General features: G+C 46.2%; 1 protein-coding gene across 1 annotated transcript; it reads left to right on the top strand.

Annotated features, from left to right (window-relative positions):
• The first annotated feature begins 778 nt into the window (after positions 1–778).
• On the top strand, positions 779–21,344 carry INO80C (INO80 complex subunit C). The gene is made up of 5 exons (XM_007455202.1): positions 779–1,058; positions 15,971–16,081; positions 17,039–17,150; positions 17,900–17,967; positions 20,979–21,344. The coding sequence occupies exons 1-5, from the start codon at positions 903–905 to the stop codon at positions 21,108–21,110; spliced, it is 579 nt and encodes a 192-aa protein (XP_007455264.1). The 5' UTR covers positions 779–902; the 3' UTR covers positions 21,111–21,344.
• Positions 21,345–22,266: the final 922 nt, after the last annotated feature.

Raw genomic sequence — 22,266 nt, 5'->3', positions numbered from 1 at the left:
GGGTTTTCATTTTTTAATTACTTCATTTAAAAAATACTTATAATGTACCAACGACTTGCAAGGTACTCGTGAACCTGGAAATGAAATGTAAGCAAAACAAAACTGGCCTTCCCCTTTTAGAGCTTACTTCTAGCAGAAACCAAATAAGAAAGGAACCAACCAATTATAAACCATGTAATTTATGTCATGAAGATTTGAAGAAGTATAGAGTATCATGTGGCAAAAATAACAAGAGGGAGGGGTGTTCCACTGAAGTTCATAAATAGGCTTTAGCAAATTTGTGAACTGCTGAAATCTGTATGTAAGATTTTGTCTGTGCCTGTATAATTTGGGGGGGGGGCAGAAAGGGGAGCTGAGATGCTCAAAGGGGTCCGTGACTCCTTCAAGGTTAAGAACCACCCTACCCTTCAAATCCATCTGGGCACCAGGGTACACAAACTTCTGCGCGACAAGGCCGCTACTAAGGGGAATGCTGGCAGTCTGTCGGTCTGTCTAGTCCACAGAGAATGACCTTACCTTTACACTTAGAGACATCAAAAGCGATCAATCTTCTGACTTAACGTGAGAAGAGACAACGTGGTGATTAACTTTTCAAAAATCCAGTTGTTTTAAAAAAATCACGGTATGTTCTAATCCTCAATCCCTGGGGACGTCCAAGCACGTGCCCGGGTCCGAGCTCGTGAACAGCAGCACTCCGCCCGCCAGACGCCCTCCCGCCCGGAAGGAAGAGACAGCTCCGAGCTCCGCCTTTTAGATTCGGCCGAGAGAAGTCAACAAAAGCTTTCGGAGTCCAGGCCGGGTTTTCAAAAACATTAAGACGGAAGTAACGGCGGGCCGGAAGTTCCAGGGCCTGCAGTGGGACCAAGTGGGGAGGGGGGGTAGGAGGAAGACTCGGGGTACGAATGGCGGCTCAAATTCCAATTGTGGCCACCACTTCCACTCCGGGGATACCCCGGAACAGCAAGAAGAGGCCGGCCAGTCCTTTCCACAATGGCAGCAGCGCCGGGGGCTATACCGCCAGTAAGAAGAAAAAGGTGTCCGCCTCTGGCTTTGCGCAGGTACGCTGTCACTCCCCTAGTCTGCGCGTTGCCGGGGCGGAGAGCGCATGCGCCGGGCTGCTGGGCCGGGCACTGGGAGGCGGGGCGCCTCGCGTGGGCGGGACCCTGCAGTCGTACCTCTTGGGTAAACGCAGGTGTCTGGTGCAAATGAAACATTTTTTTCCCCTTAGTTTGCATACGTGGAGTTTGGTTAAAGAATGACCCGCGTTGCATTGTCCATGAGGAGAACTGGGGAGGTGGGGAGGTTGTTATTGCCTTACTAGTAGGGACGCCCCTTCCCGTCGGGGTCGGGATTAGAGCGAGGCTCGGGACTTTTCTTTATGTGAGTTTCAGTCAACCAGAAGTTCTCCTGTCTCACCTTCGTCCATTCTGCAGACATTTACCGAGTGCCTGTGAGGTGCAGAGCGCCCTAATGAACCGTGTTGAGGAACACAAAGATGTATTGATACAGATGATTTCCCTCATCCTCAGAAAAGTGCTTTTTTGACCCTCAGTTTCCCTGTCCCAAAGTGGATTTGGTCTTACCTCATGCGGTTGTTATGAGGATTCAATGAGATCATGGTCCTAAGCTCTGAGCACAGCGCTTGGCACAGACTTCACAGCATCTGGGCGATCGGGGCTCCGCAATTCCAGCAAAGAATTTTCAGCAGAAGAGTAGCTTGGTTGATGAGTGCTTTTCTTGGCTGCTTCATTTTATTTAAAGCAATGAGAGGGCTTCCCTGGTGGCGCAGTGGTTGAGAGTCCGCCTGCCGATGCAAGGGACACGGGTTCGTGCCCCGGTCCAGGAGGATCCCACATAACGCGGAGCGGCTGGGCCCGTGAGCCATGGCCGCTGAGCCTGCGCGTCCGGAGCCTGTGCTCCGCAACGGGAGAGGCCTCAACAGTGAGAGGCCTGCGTACCGCAAAAAAAAAAAAAAGCTATAAAGCAATGAGAAAGCAAAGATGGAGTGTGTTATTCTGTGTTCTCCAACGCATGGCTTGGCATCCTAAACCCAGAACGACATTCTAGAGATATTAACTCTCTATGGCTTCCTCCGTCGATAATTGGTAGTGCATTTTTTTTCCTTTTAAAATACTTTATTGATGTATGATTTGCATACAGTACAATGCCCAAATCTTAAGAGTACTGATCAATGACTTTACATATGTATCCACCGATATGGCCACCATCCAGATTAAGATAGAGAGCATTTCCAAGAGCCCCAGAATATTCCCTGGTGACCCTTTCCAGTTAGTACTCTCTTCCCTGCCTGCTAGAGGTAACCAGTACTCTGACATCTCTCACCATAGATTGACTTTGCATTTTTGAGCAGAATATAAATGGAGTCATACAGAGCATATTCTCTTGTGTCTGTTTGGATTTCTCTGTGAAAAAATGTTTGTGAGAGTTATTCATTCATTCATGTTATTACCTGTATCAGTACATAGAGTATATTGTGTAAATATACCACAACTGATGGACATTTGAGTTGTTTACAGTTTTTGTTCTTGTGCATAAGCTGTTCTGAACATTCCTAAAAATCTGGGTAGATACATGCTTTCATTTCTCTTGGGCAAATTGATAGTAGTGGAATTGCTGGATCATAAGGTAGACACACATTGAACTTAGAAATTGTTAAAAAGTATTTCCCAAAGTAGTTGCACTATTGTGCATTCTGAGCAGCAGAGTATGAGAGTTCCAGTTGCTCTACATCCTCAACAATACTTGGCATCAAGTCTTTAATTTTAGCCATTCTGATCGTTGTGTCATGGTATTTCTTTGTTTTAATTTTTGTGTCTCAGATTACTAATGATGTCATCACTATTTAATTTGCTCTTGACCATTCCGATATCTTCTGTGAAGTGCCTGATTTTTTTCTCATTGTGTTGTTGTTTTGGGGGTTTTTTTAAAAAAATTGTTAATGTATAGGAGTTCTTTATATATTATTGGTTGGAGTCCTTTGCCAGATATATGCATTGCGAGTACTTTCTCCCAGTATGTGCACGGTGCATGTTGATATCCAGCTGCGCTGAGACCAAGGAATGTAGTCAGTACATATTGGGAGGAATGATTGTTTTGACCCTAAAGGTAGCATTGATCATCGGCTCCTCCACAGCAGGCTTCAGAGAGTGGACGAATGCCTTCAGGATGCTGGGAAATCCCAGTAACCCAGCTTGGTGGAAATCACAACTCTGGTGGCCTTAGAGCTCTCAGTGAGGGGACGGGCTGCCTAGGTACTCCCTGTGGGTCTTCTCCATCTCATCAGCCTCCGCGAGCCCTCAGGCTAGGAGCAGAAGGGCATTCCCTGGAATAGTGAATTCTTTTCTTCTCCTCTTCCCAGCTGGCATTTAACTAATGAGGTATACAGCCAGTTACCTGACTCCCACCCTCAGCATCTCATGAAGGAGGAAACAAACTTGACTTCTATCTCCAGAAAGGAGTCTTAGTTGTTGTTGTTTTTTTCCTGCTCTAACATAGCATTCCATCCTGGTTCCCTTGTCCACAGCGAATGCAGGCATTTGGGCAATGCTGCCCTGAGGGCTGTCTGGAGTCTTCCTGAATTGACCCTTATCTGTCCCGTTTCAGTTGAGTTCAGTCAGCAAGAATTTATTTCTGTTATGTCTTCAGCAGTATGCTTAAGACATTTCAAGGGATTATAGCTTGTCCCTGCCATCCCAAAATCCTTCCAGGAGGAGAGAATGACCTACACATATTGTATTAGTTTTCTATTGCTGTCGGAACAAATGACCACAAATTTAGTAGCTTAAGTAACACCTATTAGTTCCTGGTTCTGTAGGTCGGAAGTCCTGGCACAACAAGAGTGGTTTGGTTCCCTGCTCAGGGTGTCACCAAGCTGAAATCAAAGAGTTGGCTGGGCTAGTTTGTTGCCTGGATGCTCTGGGGGGAAATCTTTTTTTGAGGCTCATTCAGGTTGTTGGCAGAATTCAGTTCTTTGCAGTGGTAGGGCTGAGGTCCCTGTCTCCTTGCTGTCGATTTGTCACTGTCCACATTCCTAGCCACATGGCCTCCTCCATCTTTATTTATTTATTTATTCATTATTATTGGGGTATAGTTGCTTTACAATGTTGTGTTAGCTTCTGCTGTACAACGAAGTGAATCAGCTATACGTATACACATATCCCCTTTCTCTTGGACCTCCCTCCCACCCTCTCCCCTTCCCACCCATCTAGGTCACCACAGAGCACCCGGCTGAGCTCCCTGAGCTATACAGTAAGTTCCCACTAGCTATCTATTTTACACATGGTAGTGTATATATGTCAATCCCAATCTCCCAATTCATCCCACCCCCACTTCCCCCCACCCCCTGTCCACACTTTCATTCTCTACGTCTGCATCTCTATTCCTGCCCCACAAATAGGCTCCTCTGTACCCTTTTTCTAGATTCCACATATATGCCTTAATATACGATATTTGTTTTTCTCCTTCTGACTTACTTCACTCCGTATGACAGACTCTCGGTCCATCCACGTCGCTACAAATGACCCAATCTCGTTCCTTTTTATGGCTGAGTAATATACCATTGTATATATGTACCACATCTTCTTTATCTGTGAAGCCAGCTATGGAGAATCTCTTTTGTGTCTAATCTCTCTCACACCTCAAATGTCTCTGACTTCTCTTGTTTCTGACTCTGACCCTTTAGAGAGCTTTTGTGATTAGGGCAGGCCCACCAGGATAGTCTCTTGTTTAAGATCAGCTGACTTGAGACCTTAATTATATGTCAAATATAAGATATATATTGCAAAGCCCTTAAATATATCTCAGATCCCTTCACAGTGGTACGTACATTAGTGGTGCATCTGCTTAAAAATGGGGAGAAGGTGTGTGTACACCAGAGGCTGGGAATCTTAAGGGCCATCTCTGAATTCTACCTATCACGTATCTGAAACAGGAAAATCTCGTCATTTCTAGCCATGTCCCAAAGCCGATTATAGGTCTTCTCTGCTATTGGTGCCTTAGTGGTGGGACACAGGAAGGTGAGGATTCAGCGTAGGTGATGGTCATCAGAGAAGGAGAGGTGGGGAGGGAGAAGCGGGACTAGAGGTGGCCTTTGAGGGGTGGTGGGTTTGGATGGGGAAGGCCTTCCAGAGTCGGCGCCATGTACATGTATCAGATTGCTCAAGGTTTCATCAGTGAGAAATGAGTGGGTTTTTTAAATATAAATGATTGTAATTCTTGAGTTAAAAGGGACTTTAGAGATCTTTCAGTATCGAAATTTCAGTAGTTTCCGCTATTTTGTGTCTTACAAAAGAGCAGTGTCTGTAAAACTTTCGTGGCGTTTAAAAATTTATAAAGGACATTTACATAGACATTAGAGTGCTTTTTGAAATTGGTGAAAATAACTCGATGGATTCTTATGGTGGGTTTTACTTCCCAGAATGTGCATGCTATTTCTAAAGTAAAATTGAGTGACTAGATGAAATTTAGAGGGCTTTCTGCTTGGAAGTCCTCAGGGGTTGAAGGGAATATTTTTGATCTAAAAGTATTCTGAGCAAAGCATTTATAGACGTCTCCTTTATGTCAGCCCTAGAAAATGGTATTAAATAGGACTAAAACAACATTGTTTTATTATTCCATCAAGATGAATCTTTAGTTCAGCAGAAATTATTGGTGTTTATGCTTGCTAAGTTGTACACATTGTCACAGAATTACAATTCTGTGTTTGGATTTATATTTTCAGTATAAGTAATATAGTTATTGATTAATTACATCATAATCTGGAAAGTGCCATCTCCCATCCATTCTGGTCATGATATTTTGAAAATGATTAGTGTTAACTTGGGTTGGAGAACAGATACACTGTGCTGTGCTAAAGTGAAAGAAGTCATGATAAATAATAATAATATTTATTGGGCATTTAGTGTGTACCAAATGTCGTTCTAGGCACTTTCTAAGTACTATCTCATTTAATTCTCTGTGAATTGTTATTCTGCAGGTAAAAAGACAGGAGCATAGAGAGGTTAAGTAACTTTTCCATGGTCACACAGCTAACAAGTTCGTAGGGTCAGTATTGGGACCCAGACAGACCGTCCAGAGTCCACATTTTTTTTCCTTGACTGCCTCTCTTAATATCACTCTTACCAGTCTCTACCTTAGAAGATGTAATTGGATCTCTAATGTAACCAAATCCAAGGTGCAGAGAAAAGCTTTGTGGGGGAATTTTATTAGCTCAATACAGGGCATTTTAGACTTTCCAAGTGCCTATTCAAGTTAATAAAATCTACAGAGAAACCTAATTGACCTATAGACTGAGTGTTACCTAACAGGCTGATTTGTGATGGTGAAGCAGTTAGCAAAGCATTTAAATAAGTTGAGAGGCAGCAGTTGCTTCTTTAGGAGGTTAGTGCAGAGTGCCGGTGATGGTAGAATCTTCTGTAATTGGAGGCATCCAGAGAACACTGGACTGATTTGATTTATTCATCTAAAAAATAATCATTCTACCCCACCTTTTAAAAAAATCATGATAATGTTAGTTTTCTTTTTTCTATTTTTAAAGTGAACACAAAACGTCAGCCAGTCTTCTTCCCCCACAATTATTATAATTTGTGTTTTCTACGTGTTGATATACTTTTTCATAAACTGTATTTGGTGTATAACATTGCATGCCCTGCTTTTCACTTAGCACTGTTTTCTTTTTGTTTGTTTGTTTGTTTTTGGCTGCACCACCCAACATATGGGATGTGGGATCTTAGTTCCACGACCAGGGATCGAACCTGCGCCCCCTGCACTGGAAGTGCAGAGTCTTAACCACTGGACCGCCAGGGAAGTCCCACTTAGCACTGTTTCTTGACCCTTTCTCTATGTTGATAGTCTTCTCAAGGAATTAAGTGCTTTTAATGGACTTGATCGAATGTTAGGTTGCATCTCACTTTTTTGGTGTTTCAAGTAACCCTACAGTAACCCTGCAGTTTTAGACTAGGGTCAGGTATTTGAATCTAGACTACTATTAGATAGATGTAACGGGGCATTGGATTCATGAATGATAAGACAGAGCGCATTTGTCTCCCTTCTGTGTAACCACAGACAGAAGGCCCCCTTTCAGTCTGAGTCAGGGCCCTGCAGACTGCCAAGGAGACACGAAGTGGTGCATTTGGGCTCTGGTCGGGCGAGCTGACTCTGGAGCAGTCCTTTGATGGCAGGCCGGGTTCCTCTTCCTTGGGGCTTAATCAGCTCTTTTCGAGCTGCAAAGAGGGGACAGCCCTTAGGGCCGGGCGTCATTCCTTTCCTCTGATCTCAGGGCTTTTGTGTCTTGGGGCGGGACAGTTCAGCTCCTAAAGTCTCTTAGTGTTAATAGTGGTTTAGTAACATGGAAACTATACATCATTTCAGATTGCACTTCACTGCAGCCCAGCCTCACAGACTTGAACCTCCCCTTGATGTACGTCTCTCCCTCTCATCCCATCACTAAGAGACCCGGGCGTCCAGCTTGGCTGAAGCCCAGGGGAGGGGAAGAACGAGGGCGCAGTACCATGGAGGGTGGGTTTAAAGAGGAAAGAAAAGCAGAAAACCCCCGCTCAGGGCCCAGAGTCAGGTGTTCTTTTGCATCTGGTCAGAGAGGGAAGCGAGCCTTCACTGTTGCAGAGGCAGCAAGCGGCCCCAGATTGACGTGGCCTAGTTGGTGTCAGGATGGCGTCCTTTCCTGTCCCATCCTCAGCGTGACTCCTCAGCGGGGGTTTGGCCTGCTGATGAGGGAGGAGATAAGGATGAGGTGACCAGACGAACAGGAGGGTTCCGTTCTGGAAGTCAGCGCTCAAGCGCATCACTCTCACCTGCTTCTTGCTGCTGGAGCGGCTGATGCAGACTCCTGACCCTCTCTTCCCACTGCCTCCCGTCCTCTGTCCTCTGTCCGCTGGCATGTCCTCTCCTGGGGGCGGGCGCCCAGACCTGCCAACCCATGTGGGCTGCAAGGCGCCTGCTTTCCTCCGCCGCCTCTGGGGCCGCACCGCTGCCCAAGTCCAGTGAGGTGTTCCTGTTGCATCCTCCTGGGTCTCCCGGGGCCTGGGAGCAAACAGCCGACCTCAAAGGATGCCCTTGTTCCCTCCCGGGATTTCACTGTGCACCTGGTGTCTTTGAGCCCCCCACTAGGAGTCAGGGAAGAAGCAGACACAGAGAGGGAGGAACGCAGGCTGTTCTGGCCCACGAGAAAAAGCCGAGGTCCCTGCTGAGGACGGTGGCCTGCAACCCAGGCGTGTTCCATGGGTAGTTCTGGAATCACCATAGGAGGCCTTGGGGCCTGGTTCTTCGTTTCCCTCTAGTATCTCCTCTTTGCTTCTGAACAGTTCCGTTTGTCTATTTTCTCCCAGATGGAAACATTATGTAAGCAGTCATTTTCTTTATGAAAAACTCAAATGAAGTTGAAACTTACAGTGGATCTGGCCGCGGGAAACCTCTTTCACATTCCACCTGTTTTTCCTGAGTTGGCCCTGGCTGGCTTGGCTTTTCTGCTCTGACGTGATGCTCACTGCATAGTTAGCAGGGTTGATTTTCCCTCTCTCCCTTAACTTAGGCTGCCCTGGAGGCCCAGCCTCCTGGCAGCCCCCACCCACCGGGCTGCTCCTCGCAGGTGTCTTGCTGTGCCCTTGTGAGCTGTCGGATTCCTGGGGAAAACAGCCCCTATCCTTCTGACACTGGCAGGTGGCCTGCTCACCTCACAGGCCTTCCAGCCAGTGGGCCTGGGCTTCCCCCTTCAGCACTGTGCCACCACCTCTTTTTTTTTTTTTTTTTTTTTTTAACAGGAAGTAATTCAAGTTCACACATCTGAAGAACTTATTATCCTGTGCCGAGAACTACATTTGTCTAAGGTTCTCTCTTCTCTTTTTATGCAGGCTCTGAGAATGGGATCATTTCAAGAACTAGAGAGTTAGTTTCAAATATGGCCTTGTTTTCCTTCCACTAGATGTGAAATAGGAGCAGCCTCTGTATTTTAACTGGAAGTAAAATAGAGAACAATATTGGAGAATGGAGACTGAGAATTTGGCACGAACCCGTGTCCCCTGCATCGGCAGGCGGACTCTCAACCACTGCGCCACCAGGGAAGCCCGCCACCACCTCTTGACAGAGCAGGTCCCTGTCACTGTTCTCCACCTGCATGCCAGCCATTGCTTCCTCCCCAGGGCCCGTGGCTCATTCGCTGTTAGGTTGGCAGCTGGCTGTGTGCAGGGGAGGGTCTCACATGGCCACTGTATTTTTTTAATCTTCTAAATATTTTAGTGTGGATTTCCTAAAACCAAAGGCATTCTCATACATATATAACAGCAGTACAGTGGTCAAATTTAGGGAATGAACGTTGAAGCGACACTGATACCTCATATACAGACCTTATTCTCGTCCTTTGTCTGGTCCAGGGTCCAGCCTAGGCTCACACTTTGCACTTAGTTGTCATGTCTTTTTAGCCTCCTGGCATGTGGAACAGTCTTTATCTTTCATGACCATGACACTTCTGAAGGGCACCGCTCAGTGTTTCATAGACTCATCCTCAGTTCGGGCTTGTCAGATATTTCCTCGTGATTGGATTTGGGTGATACAGTTTGGCAGGAGCAGAGAAGGATGCTGTTCCCTTCTCCGTGTTTCATGTCGTGGAACTTGATGTCGATCCATCCCGTCGCGCATGATGTGTCTGTGAGCACTTAGTAAGTTAGTGTCTGCCAGTTTTCTCCACTATGAAGTTATTATTTTCCTGTTTGTTTTAAAGTATCAGTGTCTTGAGACTGTGTACATCCTGTTTCTCTTCACACTTTTGCCAGCCACTTTTAGTGTCTGTTGATGGTTCCTGCCTGCAACAGTTATTATAGTGGTGGTTGCCAAACAGTGATTTTCTAATTCCTTCTTTCCTTCTACAGTTATTAGAATCCTGCTGTGAGCAAGAGCTTTCTCTTCTCTCCCATTTCCTTTGCATTCTTACAATCAGTGTTTGTATCCGTCCATTCTCATTTTGTTCTCTGGGTTACAACACATTACTAGCCTTCTTCATTCAGTCTTTCATACGTTTATTTGTTTGTTTATTTGTAACAGCTTTATTGAGATATAATTTGCATACCATAAAATTCACGCCTTTAGAATGTACAGTTCAGTGGTTTATAGTAAATTTACTGAGTTGTGCAACCATCACTACTATCTTATTGTCGAATATTTCCATGACCGCCCAAAGCAACCCCCTCCCCATTACCAGTCACTCCCCATTCCCCTGTCCTGCCAGCTCCTGATAAACCCCTCATCTGCTTTCTACCTCTATGAATTTGACTACTTTAGGTACCTCAGATAAGTGGAATCATACAATATGTGGCTTTTTGTGTCTGGCTTCTTTCAGTTAGCATAATATATTCAAGGTTTATCCATGCTGTAGCATGTATCAGTAATTCATTCCTTCTTACAGTTGAATAATCCTCCATTGTATGGATAAGCCACAGTTTGTTTATGCATTCATTAGTTGATGGACATTTAGGTTGTTTATGCTTTTGAGCTATTATGAATAACGCTTCTATGGACTTTATATGGACTTTTGCATAGACATATGTTTTCAATTCTCTTGGGTATATATACCTAGGAGTTGAATTTGGGGGTCATATGATAATTCTATGTTTAACATTTTGAGGACCCAGCAGACTTTTTTTTTTTATTACATCTTTATTGGAGTATAATTGCTCTACAATGTTGTGTTAGTTTCTGCTTTATAACAAAGTGAATCAGCTATATGTATACATATATCCCCATATCCCCTCCCTCTTGCGTCTCCCTCCCACCTTCCCTATCCCATCCCTCTAGGTGGTCACAAAGCACTGAGCTGATCTCCCTGTGCTATGCGGCTGCTTCCCACTAGCTATCTATTTTACGTTTGGTAGTGTATATATGTCCATGCCACTCTCTCACTTCATCCCAGCTTACCCTCTACCCGCCTGCCCCCCCACCCCGTGTCCTCAAGTCCATTCTCTACGTCTGTGTCTTTATTCCTGTCCTGCCCCTAGTTTCATCAGAACCAATTTTTTTTAGATTCCAGATATATGTGTTAGCACACAGTTTCTGTTTTGCTCTTTCTGACTTACTTCGCTCTGTATGACAGACTCTAGGTCCATCCACCTCACTACAAATAACTCAATTTCATGTCTTTTTATGGCTGAGTAATATTCCATTGTATATATGTGCCACATCTTCTTTATCCATTCATCTCTCGATGGACACTTAGGTTGCTTCCATGCCCTGGCTATTGTAAATAGTGCCAGGAGACTGTTTTTCAAAGTGATTGCACCCTTTTACATTCTCACAAGCAATGTATGAGGGTTCTAGTTTCTCCACATCCTCACCAACACATTATTATGTCCTTGAGTGTAGCCATCCTAGTGGGTGTGAAGTGATATCTCATTGTGGTTTTGATTTCTATTTCCCTACTGACTCATGATGTTGAGCAAATTGTCCAGATTTGGCCAGTGGGAACCTCTTCAAACTGACTCCTATGTCCTTTAATTTACGCCCATCACTTTTTGAGTGCTGTAGTGGACTTGAACTGTGTCCCTTCAAGGTGCATATGTTAAAGTCCTAACCCCCAGTATGCCTCAGAATGTTACTGTATTTAGAAATAATGCCGTTAAAGAGGTAATTAAGGTTAAATGAGGTCATGAGGGCGGAGCCCTAATTCAGTATGACTGGTGTCCTTATAAGAAGAGGGAAAGGGGTGGGGTGGGGAGGGCGTGTATACAGAGGAAAGACCATGTGAGGACACAGTGAGAAGATGGCCATCCACAAGCCAAAGAGATAGATCTCATAGAGAACAGACTTGTGGTTGCCGGGGGACGGGGTGGGGGGAGGATGGATTGGGAGTTTGGGGTTAGCAGGTGCAAACTATTATATATAGAATGGGTAAACAACAAGGTCCTACTGTATAGCACAGAGAACTATACTCAATATCCTGTGATAAACTGTAGTGGGAAAGAATATGAAAAAGAATGTATATATATGTATAACTGAGTCACTTTGCTGTACAGCAGAAATTAACACAACATTGTAAATCAGCTATACTTCAATAAAATAAAAATTTAAAAAACAATTTTAAAAAAAGAGAGAGAGAGACAGGTCTCAGGAAAACCCAACCCTGCTGACACCTTGATCTTGAACTTCTAGTCTCCAGAACTGTAAGAAAATAAGTTTCTGTTATTTAAACCGCCCAGTCTGTGGTATTTTGTTAGGCAGCTCTAGCAAACTGATACAAGCGTTTTCTTACTTTCTGGCACCACAAGGCTCATCTTGTACTTTCCTGCCCCAGCCCTGGAATCAGCCATTTCTTCAAAGATTACTAGTTCTTGGAGAACAATATTTAGAAACCAGGATCTATACCTGGTGTCCCTATTATTTATTGTTCCCAGCCATCTCCATGGAAGAGCTAGGAAATGTAGGTGTGTGTGTGTGTTTGTAAGCACCCCCATGCTTTGACATCAGATAGAATTTAAGAAACTCATGAGGCTAATGATAGTCTATCATATTTACCCCATTTTTTTTCACTCATTCCATTGTTCCCCTTTTCTTTCTGAAGGTCCCAGTCTTCTGTTATTGTTTTTTTATGTTTTCATAACAGTAGGTGATATCTGGACTTTCCAGTGCCATTGGATATGAGTTTCAGGAAACACTGAGCCTGGATCACTTAATGCCTCTGTATCCATTTCTGTTTCTCTGTCTGTATATATGTTAGAAACCATGAATTCCTATTGCTAAACTGTGATTTCCATCCAATAGCACAAGGTTCATTCTAGCCGCCCCTCATTCCTTATTTGCCTCATCTTAGAAGGTGTGTAGTTTCAGAATTATTAACCGGTGCCCTTGTGAGAAACAAACCTACCAATTCTTCCTGGTTCTTTTTGCCTCTAACCTTAGGTTATATGGTAAGAATACTATGTTCACATCACTAACGTTATTTCTCCCTTCCTCCCCTTCAGTGTGGTTGTGTTATTCATTCAAACCTCAGTTAAATCGGTTTGTTTTTGTTTGTATTCCATTTTCTCTATCTGCTGCCCGATCCTTGCTGGTTGGTTTTATTTATTTGTTTGTTTGTATGTGAAACTTTAACATGGTTCAAAAGGTCAAAACTTTACAAATAACTATACTTGGAGAAGTTTACTCCTCTCTCGTCCTTTCCCATCTCCCCTTCCTCCCACCCTGTTCCCTTGTGCCCTATAGGTAACCAAGCCCAGTCGTTTCTGAATTATCCCTCCTGTGTTTCTTTGGGTTTGGCCACTGCACCCCATCCAGAGACGATTCCTTACAGTGAACTCCAGAGCATACACATCTCGAATACTGATGCTGCCATGGAGTGACGCTGCGTTGTCTTATTCCTTAACTCCAATCAGTTAATCAGTCAGTGATTATTTGGGGCTTACTCTGTGCCAGGCACTGGGTTAGATGCAGGGCACGGAAGCCTGGGCCAGATGGTGAAGCAGGTTGTTCTGACCCCCTGTGCCTTCTCACCCTTGGAATCTGTCCCTTCCCTCATCTGCTCCCCTCTCTCCTTTGTCTCTTCTTCTTCTGGTCTGTTGTTCCCTGCCTGTTTCACAAAGCTGCTGTTAGTTCAGTGACTAACCAAGACTTAAATACTAACTATCAGTCATGTATCCAATTTATGATATTACTCTTACAACTAGTCAACACTAAATAACATTGACAACTGGCCAGAACTACTCAAGCTAACGTTGGTTACTGATTAAATGTGATGGGAAAAATCAAATCTTCCTCATCAGATTGGGTCTCCCAGGACACATGTATGTGCAGAAATATTATGACCATGAAGGAAAAATCACAAGGGCAATAGAAAGTTGGTTATGTACAAAATGCTAAATCTAATCTTTGTTGCAAAAGTAAAACTGACATGGACTAATCCCAATGGAAATTTTAGTGGAGCATAAATAAAAATGGAAAAAATGGAAACTCTTTATGCTCACAGAAAATGACTCCATGGATTCTGGACCAGAAAATACAAAATGCAGGAGGGAGGGGGAGCAAGAGGGGAGACTGGAGAGGAGGCCAGGGGGCCAGACTTGTGCCTAATTCCCAGGGCGGTGGGAAGCACTGATGAGCTGTAAATAGGGGAGTTACGTCAAGTTTACGTTTAGAAGTGTGTCGCTGAGTGTGCTTTAGAAAACAGAGAGGGCAAGATGTGTGCTTCTGAGGCCCTCCCCTGAACCCCAGAGCTGAGGAAGGGCCAGACACAGGCGAAGGACAGGGGAGGGAGGGGAGGATAGGAAAAGAAAGAGAGAGAGAACTGTGGCTATAGATGGTGGGAAAAGGATGAGAAATTGGAGGCGTCTTAGTTCTTAGAGAGCTAGGCCTTGGAGGGGTGAAAAGTTAGGAAAGACCAGGAAAGACCGTGAATAGGGGGAGGATAAGGTGAGAGGCGGTCCAGATAGAAGAGGGGTTGTGGGCAGAGGAGAGGGAGCACAGGCCCACAGGAGAGACCCTGGAGAGGAGTCTCGGAAGGTGTGTGAGAAGAAACCGTTCGGGGAACTACTGCAGCAGGGTGGGTGGTCCCTCTCTCACCCACCCCCCCCCACCCCCAGAACTCTCATACACTGCTGCTGGGAGTGTCAAAGAGTGCAGCCATTTAGGGAACTGATCTGTCAGTTTCTCATAAAGTTTATTCACCCTATAACCCATTCCACTAGTAGGTATTTACCCAGGAGAAGTAAAGACACATGTCCACATAAAGACTTGTACAGAATGTTCACAGCAGCTTTATTTATAATAGCTGAAGACCGAAAATGACCCACATTTCATCAACAAGAAAATGGACAGACACATTGTGATACATCCATACAGCGGAATACCGCTCTGCTGAGTGGTATACAAATTCTGTGAAACAAACTACCAATCTATGCAGCGACATGCACAAACCTCAAAAACTTTATGCTGAGCTAAAGAAACCAAACACAGCAAACAGTACATGCTGTCGGACTCCGCTCATATACATTTCTAGAACAGGCCAAAGTAACGTGGTGGAAATCAGAACAGTGGCTGCCTGACGTTGGAAGGTATTGACTAGGAAGGGGCGTGAGGGAACTTTCTGAGATGATGGAAATATTCTGCCTCGTTAGGGACATGGATTACACAAGTGGAAGCATTTGGCGAAACTCATGAAACCTACACTTAAGATCTGCACACTTCACTGTATAAATTATATATCAATTAAAAAACAGTCTATTGCGGTCTGGGAAGATTGGAGGTAGCATTACAAATCAGAAGTGATTTCTTCCTTTGGCTTGTTTTTTCTTCCTGATTCTTGGCTTCAAAGGTTTTTTGTTTTAAAGTGCATTAGCCTGCTTGTCAGGGCACTCTCTGCCGCAGCCAGCTGACCGTGGCCCCCAGCCTGCTCTCCCTTTATTCTCCGTGCTCAGAATGCCCACATCCCCTTGTGCCCTTACGCATACCAGCTCCATCCTGGGTTCTCCAGCCAATGAGACCCTTAAAGGGGCTGGACCTTTTTTTGTCTTAATGTTTCAAGACACAATTTGACAAGACAGGCAGGAGTAGGGGCCATGTGGTGTCACGGAGATGGCGGGGCCTTTGGAATTGCCTCCACCTGGGTTTGAATCCAGAGGTAATCCCTGTGTGGCCTTGAACCCGTATACCTGAGCCTCAGTTTTCTTCTGTGTAAACTGGGGATAGTAGCACCCATCTTGTAGTAGTGAGACACCTGTGCTTGGCACTCAGGGGAGCCAGGAAGCCTGGCGGCTGGGGTCCTGGCTGCCTCTTCTGTGGCTTCTGCACAGCGGGTGCTGCTTCCAGGCTCTCCCCCGGTGCAGGCCGCCCGCTGGGGCTCTGGGCGCACCGTCTCCCCTCGCGTGTCCGGTGCCGTCATCTTACGTCTTGTTGAGAGCTGAGTTCGGAAGCTCAGCTGAAGGACACTGACCTCGTACTATTCTTATTATGTTTTAAGGGTATCAGCATGGAAGGCGTGAGTGAGAATAAAATGGTGCCCTCTGATTTTAGCACAGGACCGCTTGAAAAAGCTGCCAAACCTTTGCCATTTAAGGATCCCAACTTTGTGGTAAGCACCTAAGGTGTTTTAGAAATAAAAAACCAAACAACTATACCTCGGCCCCTGATCTCGCTGGGCCTGCAGCCCAGGCAGCACTGGTGCCCCGTCTCCATCAGCCCAGGTCACCACCTCCTCCACCGTGGGCTGTTGTAGGAGGGGTAGGGGCAGAAGAAGGCCCTTCCTGTTCACCTCCCAGTGTGCCAGTTCCCAAGGATTTTGGTGTCCTTTGTGGAGCTCATTAAAGGAGACCATCCTGAGAGTGGGTCGCTTCCACGATGGCTGTTCACTTTCCTCCTTCATAAGATTTCCATGAGGCTTGAAATAATTAACTAAAAGAGGAGTGCTTGAGGGGTAGGATAAATTACATGATTCAGATTATACCACTGAAGTTTATTTTTCATTAATTAGCTTTGAAAATACAGCGCTAACAGTTGTAACAGATTTTTGTATTCCTTCCATTTTATTTTGTCATCGTCATGAGACAACAAAGAAAACAAAAATTCCAGAAGGCTTGCTGTGCCATGATTGAGGCTTCCTTGGGTTTTCCTGGAGCACCAGTAATTTACAAGGTGGAGACTGGCCCTCAGAAAGGAGTTTGGAGATGTGGTCATGAGTTTAAATCTAACTCTGTAGTAAATTTATTTTAAAGTAGTGGGAAATTCATGAGTGAATTCCATAAAGTTAGACCCAATAAAGGATGTGATTTTCTATGTGCATATAAAGAAAAATAACCTTTTGTTTCTACTCCATCACCAACTAACATATGTTTTGACAATCCAAAAGCTGTGTTTTTTTATAAGTAAGATTAAAGTGTACGGTGTAATACTTTTTAAAAAAGCCTTAGGGTACACTGACTGCTGATTGAATGAGGGGTTTATTACAGTTATGAATATGCATAAATGTCAGGTACTGAAATGATCATCTCCACTGATTTCTGTTTCTTCCAATCCGTGTTTTCGCCTCGAGCACTCTGGCCATGGTGGCGCAGCGGCTGGCAAGAAGAATAGAACCTGGAAGAACCTGAAACAGATTCTGGCTTCTGAAAGGGCACTGCCATGGCAACTGAATGATCCTAACTGTGAGCTGTCTAGAACCTCCGATGTGTTTATAATGTCAGACTAGCAGCTTTCTTATAACAAACCCACATTATTGTGTTTGCATTCATGTAGAAACAATTTTTAGCTTGGGAATTTTACAGCGGCATCCACATAGGGAGATTATGTGTATATTTCCTCATAGCTATATTCTGTGTTGAACCTGTGTGTTTGCGTTGTCATGGATGTGTGGTTTTTAGTGTCACTGTTAACATTTCAATCTGCAGCAGTAGTATGCTGCAGTATTTCCAGATCTGTGTTACATGTTCTGCTCAACTTCCATGGAAAGTACAGGTTCGAACTTCCTTCCATCGCTTGCCCCACTGCACGTCTTTCATGGGGGTGACTCAGACGGGTGACAAGTGAACTAGTCAGTTGCCTGGGTGTGGACATTCCAGTGTCTGGATGCTCAGTTCCAATTAGTGGATTGTTTGGCATCTCATCACATCAGTCCATGTAACTGGAGACAGTGAAAGTAGCTTGTGGGCAGATGAGCTTTCCAGTGGTTCTGCTGGAGTGGAGGGTCCCTGGGGACAGGGCAGAGCTGGATCTGGAGGCTGCACTTGGTCTATGACAGCCTGCATTATTTCCCCAGAGAATTCTCTGAGTACTGAATTGCAGAGTAAAAAGTTCAGGAATATTATCAAGCAGTACTTTAGGAAAAAAAAAAAGGGAAAGGATCTGAATGTTTTAAAGCCAGTTTAGTTATTTTCTTTTTTTCTTTTTTTCCCAGACTTCAGTATTGATGCTCCTCCATCCTTTAAACCAGCTAAGAAGTATTCTGATGTTTCAGGTCTTCTTGTGAGTATAATTACATCTCTGTGTCTTACAACATTGAACTGAAAAGGAGATTTCACGGTACTGTCTATTTAGAAAGTGTTGGGTATTGACACTGGTCCTGCCAGAGCCCGTGTACTCTGAACAGGTAATGGGTTTGTGCGGAAGCATTCACTCAGTTATTTAAGAGCGGCTGCAACCTGGGGCATCCATGTGGGCAGCCTGGAGTGAGGGTTGCTCCCGAAAGCAGGAGACCTGAGTGTTAGTTTCCCTTCCTCTGCTTGTTAACTATATGAGAGAACATGAAAGAAACAACAATTTCCCATTTTTATTGCTGAAGTTTAAAAAAAAAATCCTGCAATTTAGAGATGATTGTATTGGGTTGGCCAAAAAGTTCGTTTGGGTTTTTCCGTAAGATCTTATGGACAAACCTGAACAAATTTTTTGGCCAACCCAGTACTTAAAAAAAAAAAAGTTTAGGGCTTCCCTGGTGGCGCAGTGGTTGAGAGTCCGCCTGCCGATGCAGGGGACATGGGTTCATGCCCCGGTCCAGGAGGATCCCACAGGCCACGGAGCGGCTGGGCCCGTGAGCCGTGGCCGCTGAGCCTGCGCGTCCAGAGCCTGTGCTCCGCAACGGGAGAGGCCACAACAGTGAGAGGCCCGCGTACCGCAAAATAAATAAATAAATAAATAAATAAAGCCGGGCTCATCTGTCCAGCCAGTGGCCATTTCCCCTGTGTTGGGGCCTGGCCGGAAGGGATGCAGGGTCACACCTGTGTTTAGCCCTTGTTACAAGGCTGTGGAAAGTACTGCGGCTCTGGGTGAGATGGGGGAGCAGCATATACTGCCTGTCCCCCTGTAACAAGGGAGGCATTAAAAGCCGTTTGCTGCCTGCCCTCTGGGCAGGGGGCCTTTGCTTCATTCAGGCTGGAGGGACAGAGCCCAGAGGAGGGCAGACCGCAGGAGTCCAGTTCTTCACTTGTTCATCTCTGAGGTGTCACCCAGCCTCCTTCCCTCTGTTCAGAATACTAGGTCAGGTCTGGTCCGTGCAAGTTTTTGTTTGACCTCTTTGTTGGTGCAGCAGTTCTCTGTATTCCGCATTATTTGTTCAGCAGCCTTCTTGGCAGTGAGGCCTGAACCTGGGCGGGCGGGCTTGGCACAGTTTGGTGGTGGGAGTGAGGCAGCCACAGAGATGGAACCAGGCCAGGGCTGGTTCATCCATGGAGGCCAGATAATCAAAGCCAGATGCACACGCCTGCACCCCTGCTCGGAACTGCAGGGCAGCTCCCCTGCCAGTTAGTACATCTAACTGCCTCATGGCCAGGAGCCCTCAGAAGGGACCTGCTGCTGTTTTTCCAGTTAAGCCTTCCTTTATATGAGTGGCATGAAAGGAAATGTGGTACAGAAAGGTAATATCTAGATTAAGCCAAAGGATCAAAGTTTTGTTTTATATAGAACTTTAATTAATCTTAGCTTTTTAGGAAGTAATCTCATTTTCCTGACACACAGACCTCAAATACCTTAGGAAGATCCCCAGTGATGGAACTGAAGACTTTTTAGAGCATGAGAAACCCATGGCTAAGTTCCCTTCAGCTTGTTGCTTCTTTACCAAGCCTCCCTCCCTCCTTAGATCACAGCACGTCTGGGTCCATGCAGAGACAGCCAGCACTGGCGCAGATATTCCACACCTGAAGAATTGGCTGTTATCTGTCTAGACGTTAATGGCATCTTTTATAATTTTTTAAAGGAGCACCAAATGACTCACCCTCATGTTTTCTGTTTCAAAATCTGTAGGAGCCATGTGCCTTGAGGTAGATAGTAAGTGAATATTTTCTCCGCTCTGCACATGGGGAGAACAGACCAAAAGAGAATTTTGATATATCAGTGGGAAACAAGTTCTCTTTTCTGTGACTCTCCCCATCGTTCATTTGTTTGTTCATTCACTCATCCCTCATTCATGGTAGCTGAAGGCCCACTGTGCGCTCTGCATTGCACTAGGAGACAGTACAGCCAGGATCCAGTGATAAGCAAGCCACAGGGTTCTTGCCTCGTGGAGACTCACAGCCTAGACTTCAGGCAGAGTCACACAGATAATAAACGTAAGAGCGACAGAGATAAGCATTCCACCGGAGATAGGGGTGCTGAGGTGAACGTGAGGATAGGGTCCTGACTGCCTGTGGGGGCAGATAAAGCTTCCCCGATGATGCAACTTCGGGGGCTGAGTCCTGAGGGATGAGCAGGCGGTCAGTGGGCAAGGAAAGGGCAAATGGGCAGGACGGGAGGGAGGCGCTTAGAGCCGAGGTGGTTGGAACCCGACGGTGGGGACATGTGGCTGAGGCAGAGGCTCGGAAGGAGGGGCCCAGGCAGGACCTGAGGAGCTATGCTGCAGACTTGGGCCCTTGAGAGGTTTCATGAGGAAAGACATGATCGGAGCTGCAGGTTATAAAGACGCCCCTGGCTGCAGGTGTCGGATGGCAGCCCTTTCCAGTGGAGGAGGGTGGGTGGCCAGTCCAGCACTGCAGGGTAGCCCAGGCAGCCATGGAAGTGACCTGGGGGCGGTGAAGGGGAGCAAGAGAGCAGCGCACTGGGAGTAGGTGGTGTGGGGATGGGGTGCCCGCCCCCCCCCCCCCCCCCCCGCCCCGGGGGGCGGGCGCGGGGGCCCCGGCCTTGGGTGATAGATCGGGAGCATTTGCTTGAAGCAGGTGGAGTTTGAAGGCAGGGATCAGGGAGGGATGATCAGCGTGAATTCAGTTTGGACCTGTTGCTGGTAGCCCTGAGGCACCAACCAGAAGAGTCCCGGTGTCTGATGTGGTTATTCACCCTTCCTCCTGTCCATACCCTGAAGCCTTTCTCAAGTCTGGGAAGACTAATGTGTCTTTGCCAAACTGAGCGATTTAGCATTCTTGGTGACAGAGTCAGACATGATGAAGACATTTTTCAGTTTCAGTAAAACAGAAAAATAATTTTCATCTTGATCTGAAATCTCAACTCCAACAACAACTTTCTGCCCTTCTCTGTGCCTGTTTCTCACCCAGGCCAGCTACACTGACCCCCAGAGCAAGCTGCGCTTCAGCACCATCGAGGAGTTTTCCTACATTCGGCGGCTGCCATCCGACGTGGTCACAGGCTATCTGGCCCTGAGGAAGGCCACAAGCATCGTTCCCTGAGCCCGGAGAAATGGAGCATGAAGTGGAGAACTGTTTCAAAGGCAGACTTTGGACTCAAGATTTTGTTTTATGGAAACAAACTCATTCTGTCAATCTGGAAATGTCAGTGTTGGGCCTTGGAAAGAATGTTTGGCTTTAATTTAAGGAGGTTTTTTTGTTTTCCCTCCAAGTGTGATATTTCCTGTTGAATTAAATTATACTTCACTTGTTGCCCCAAGTAAAGTTGTTTGACAAGATTGTGCTTTTAATTTAACCCAAGTAAGTCCTTGAACTTTTGCTTCAAAGCTATGGACTCTTGTAACATGTTTAAAGACTCGACAGTGGGTCCTGACAATGAGGCTGAATTATTCCTGATCCTGGGGACTCCCTCTCTGAGCATGTTCAAATTTGTCCCTGATCGGAATGCTTGGAAGAGGTCCAGAATTGGGGCTGGAGAAGAGAGAACTGAGGAACTCACCCTGTCACACTGGGTCAGTCCTCGTTCTAGGCCTTGGCCTCTGAATCAGCCTCTCTTCCCTTCCCGGCCTCCAGAACCGAGAGAGATACATCTGTTAGTTAAGCCACTGAGTGGTCTGTGGCATTTACAGCAGCCTGAGCTGACTGAAACAGCAGCCCCGGCCCCTTTCTGGAGGTGTGGGGTATGACCATCGTCACCCCTTCCAAGCAGGATGTCTGTCCTGGTACAGGATGCTGTCTGCTCCAGAACAGGGCCTGCCTCCCCTCCTCCGAGAAGAGGAGGCGCTCATGGGCCAGGAGAAGGAGACGTACTCCAGGCTTCCCTGAGCCCCATTCCCACAGGTCTCTGGGGGGCGACAGTGGAACCAGACCCTGGGGCTTCTGGGCCAGAGCTGCCTGTGCTTTGGGTGGGTTAGGCCCCCAGGTGCCTTTGCTTTCTGAGGGAAAGCCCCTCCTGCACCCCTCTGGGCACAGAGAAAGGAAAAACAAAGCCGAGAGTCAGCTGGGGGCCAGCCTGCTGGGCGGGTGGCAGCTGCCGGGAGCCTGGCTTTTCCTTTCCTCTGGGTGGGCGTACCAGCCCCTGTGTCATTCAGCCCCTTCCCAGTAGCCGGTGGGGAGAGTGGGAGGGGTGTGGTGTGGCTCCTCCCTCCCCCACGGAAAGGGACTGAGGTGATGGCCAGCAGAGCGAGGACCTTCTCTA

The sequence above is a fragment of the Lipotes vexillifer genome, unplaced genomic scaffold (genome assembly GCF_000442215.2).
Source record: "Lipotes vexillifer unplaced genomic scaffold, Lipotes_vexillifer_v1.1 scaffold90, whole genome shotgun sequence".
Lineage (NCBI taxonomy): Eukaryota > Metazoa > Chordata > Mammalia > Artiodactyla > Lipotidae > Lipotes > Lipotes vexillifer.
The sequence above is the reverse complement of the archived record's forward strand: the minus strand, read 5'-3'. Positions and strand labels throughout refer to the sequence as shown.

Coding starts and splice junctions, on each gene's coding strand:
- INO80C (XM_007455202.1), top strand. CDS start 903: ATGGCGGCTCAAATTCCAATTGTGGCCACCACTTCCACTCCGGGGATA. Junction 16,082..17,038: donor TTAAGGATCCCAACTTTGTG/GTAAGCACCTAA, acceptor TTTCGCCTCGAG/CACTCTGGCCATGGTGGCGC. Junction 17,968..20,978: donor CTGATGTTTCAGGTCTTCTT/GTGAGTATAATT, acceptor TTTCTCACCCAG/GCCAGCTACACTGACCCCCA.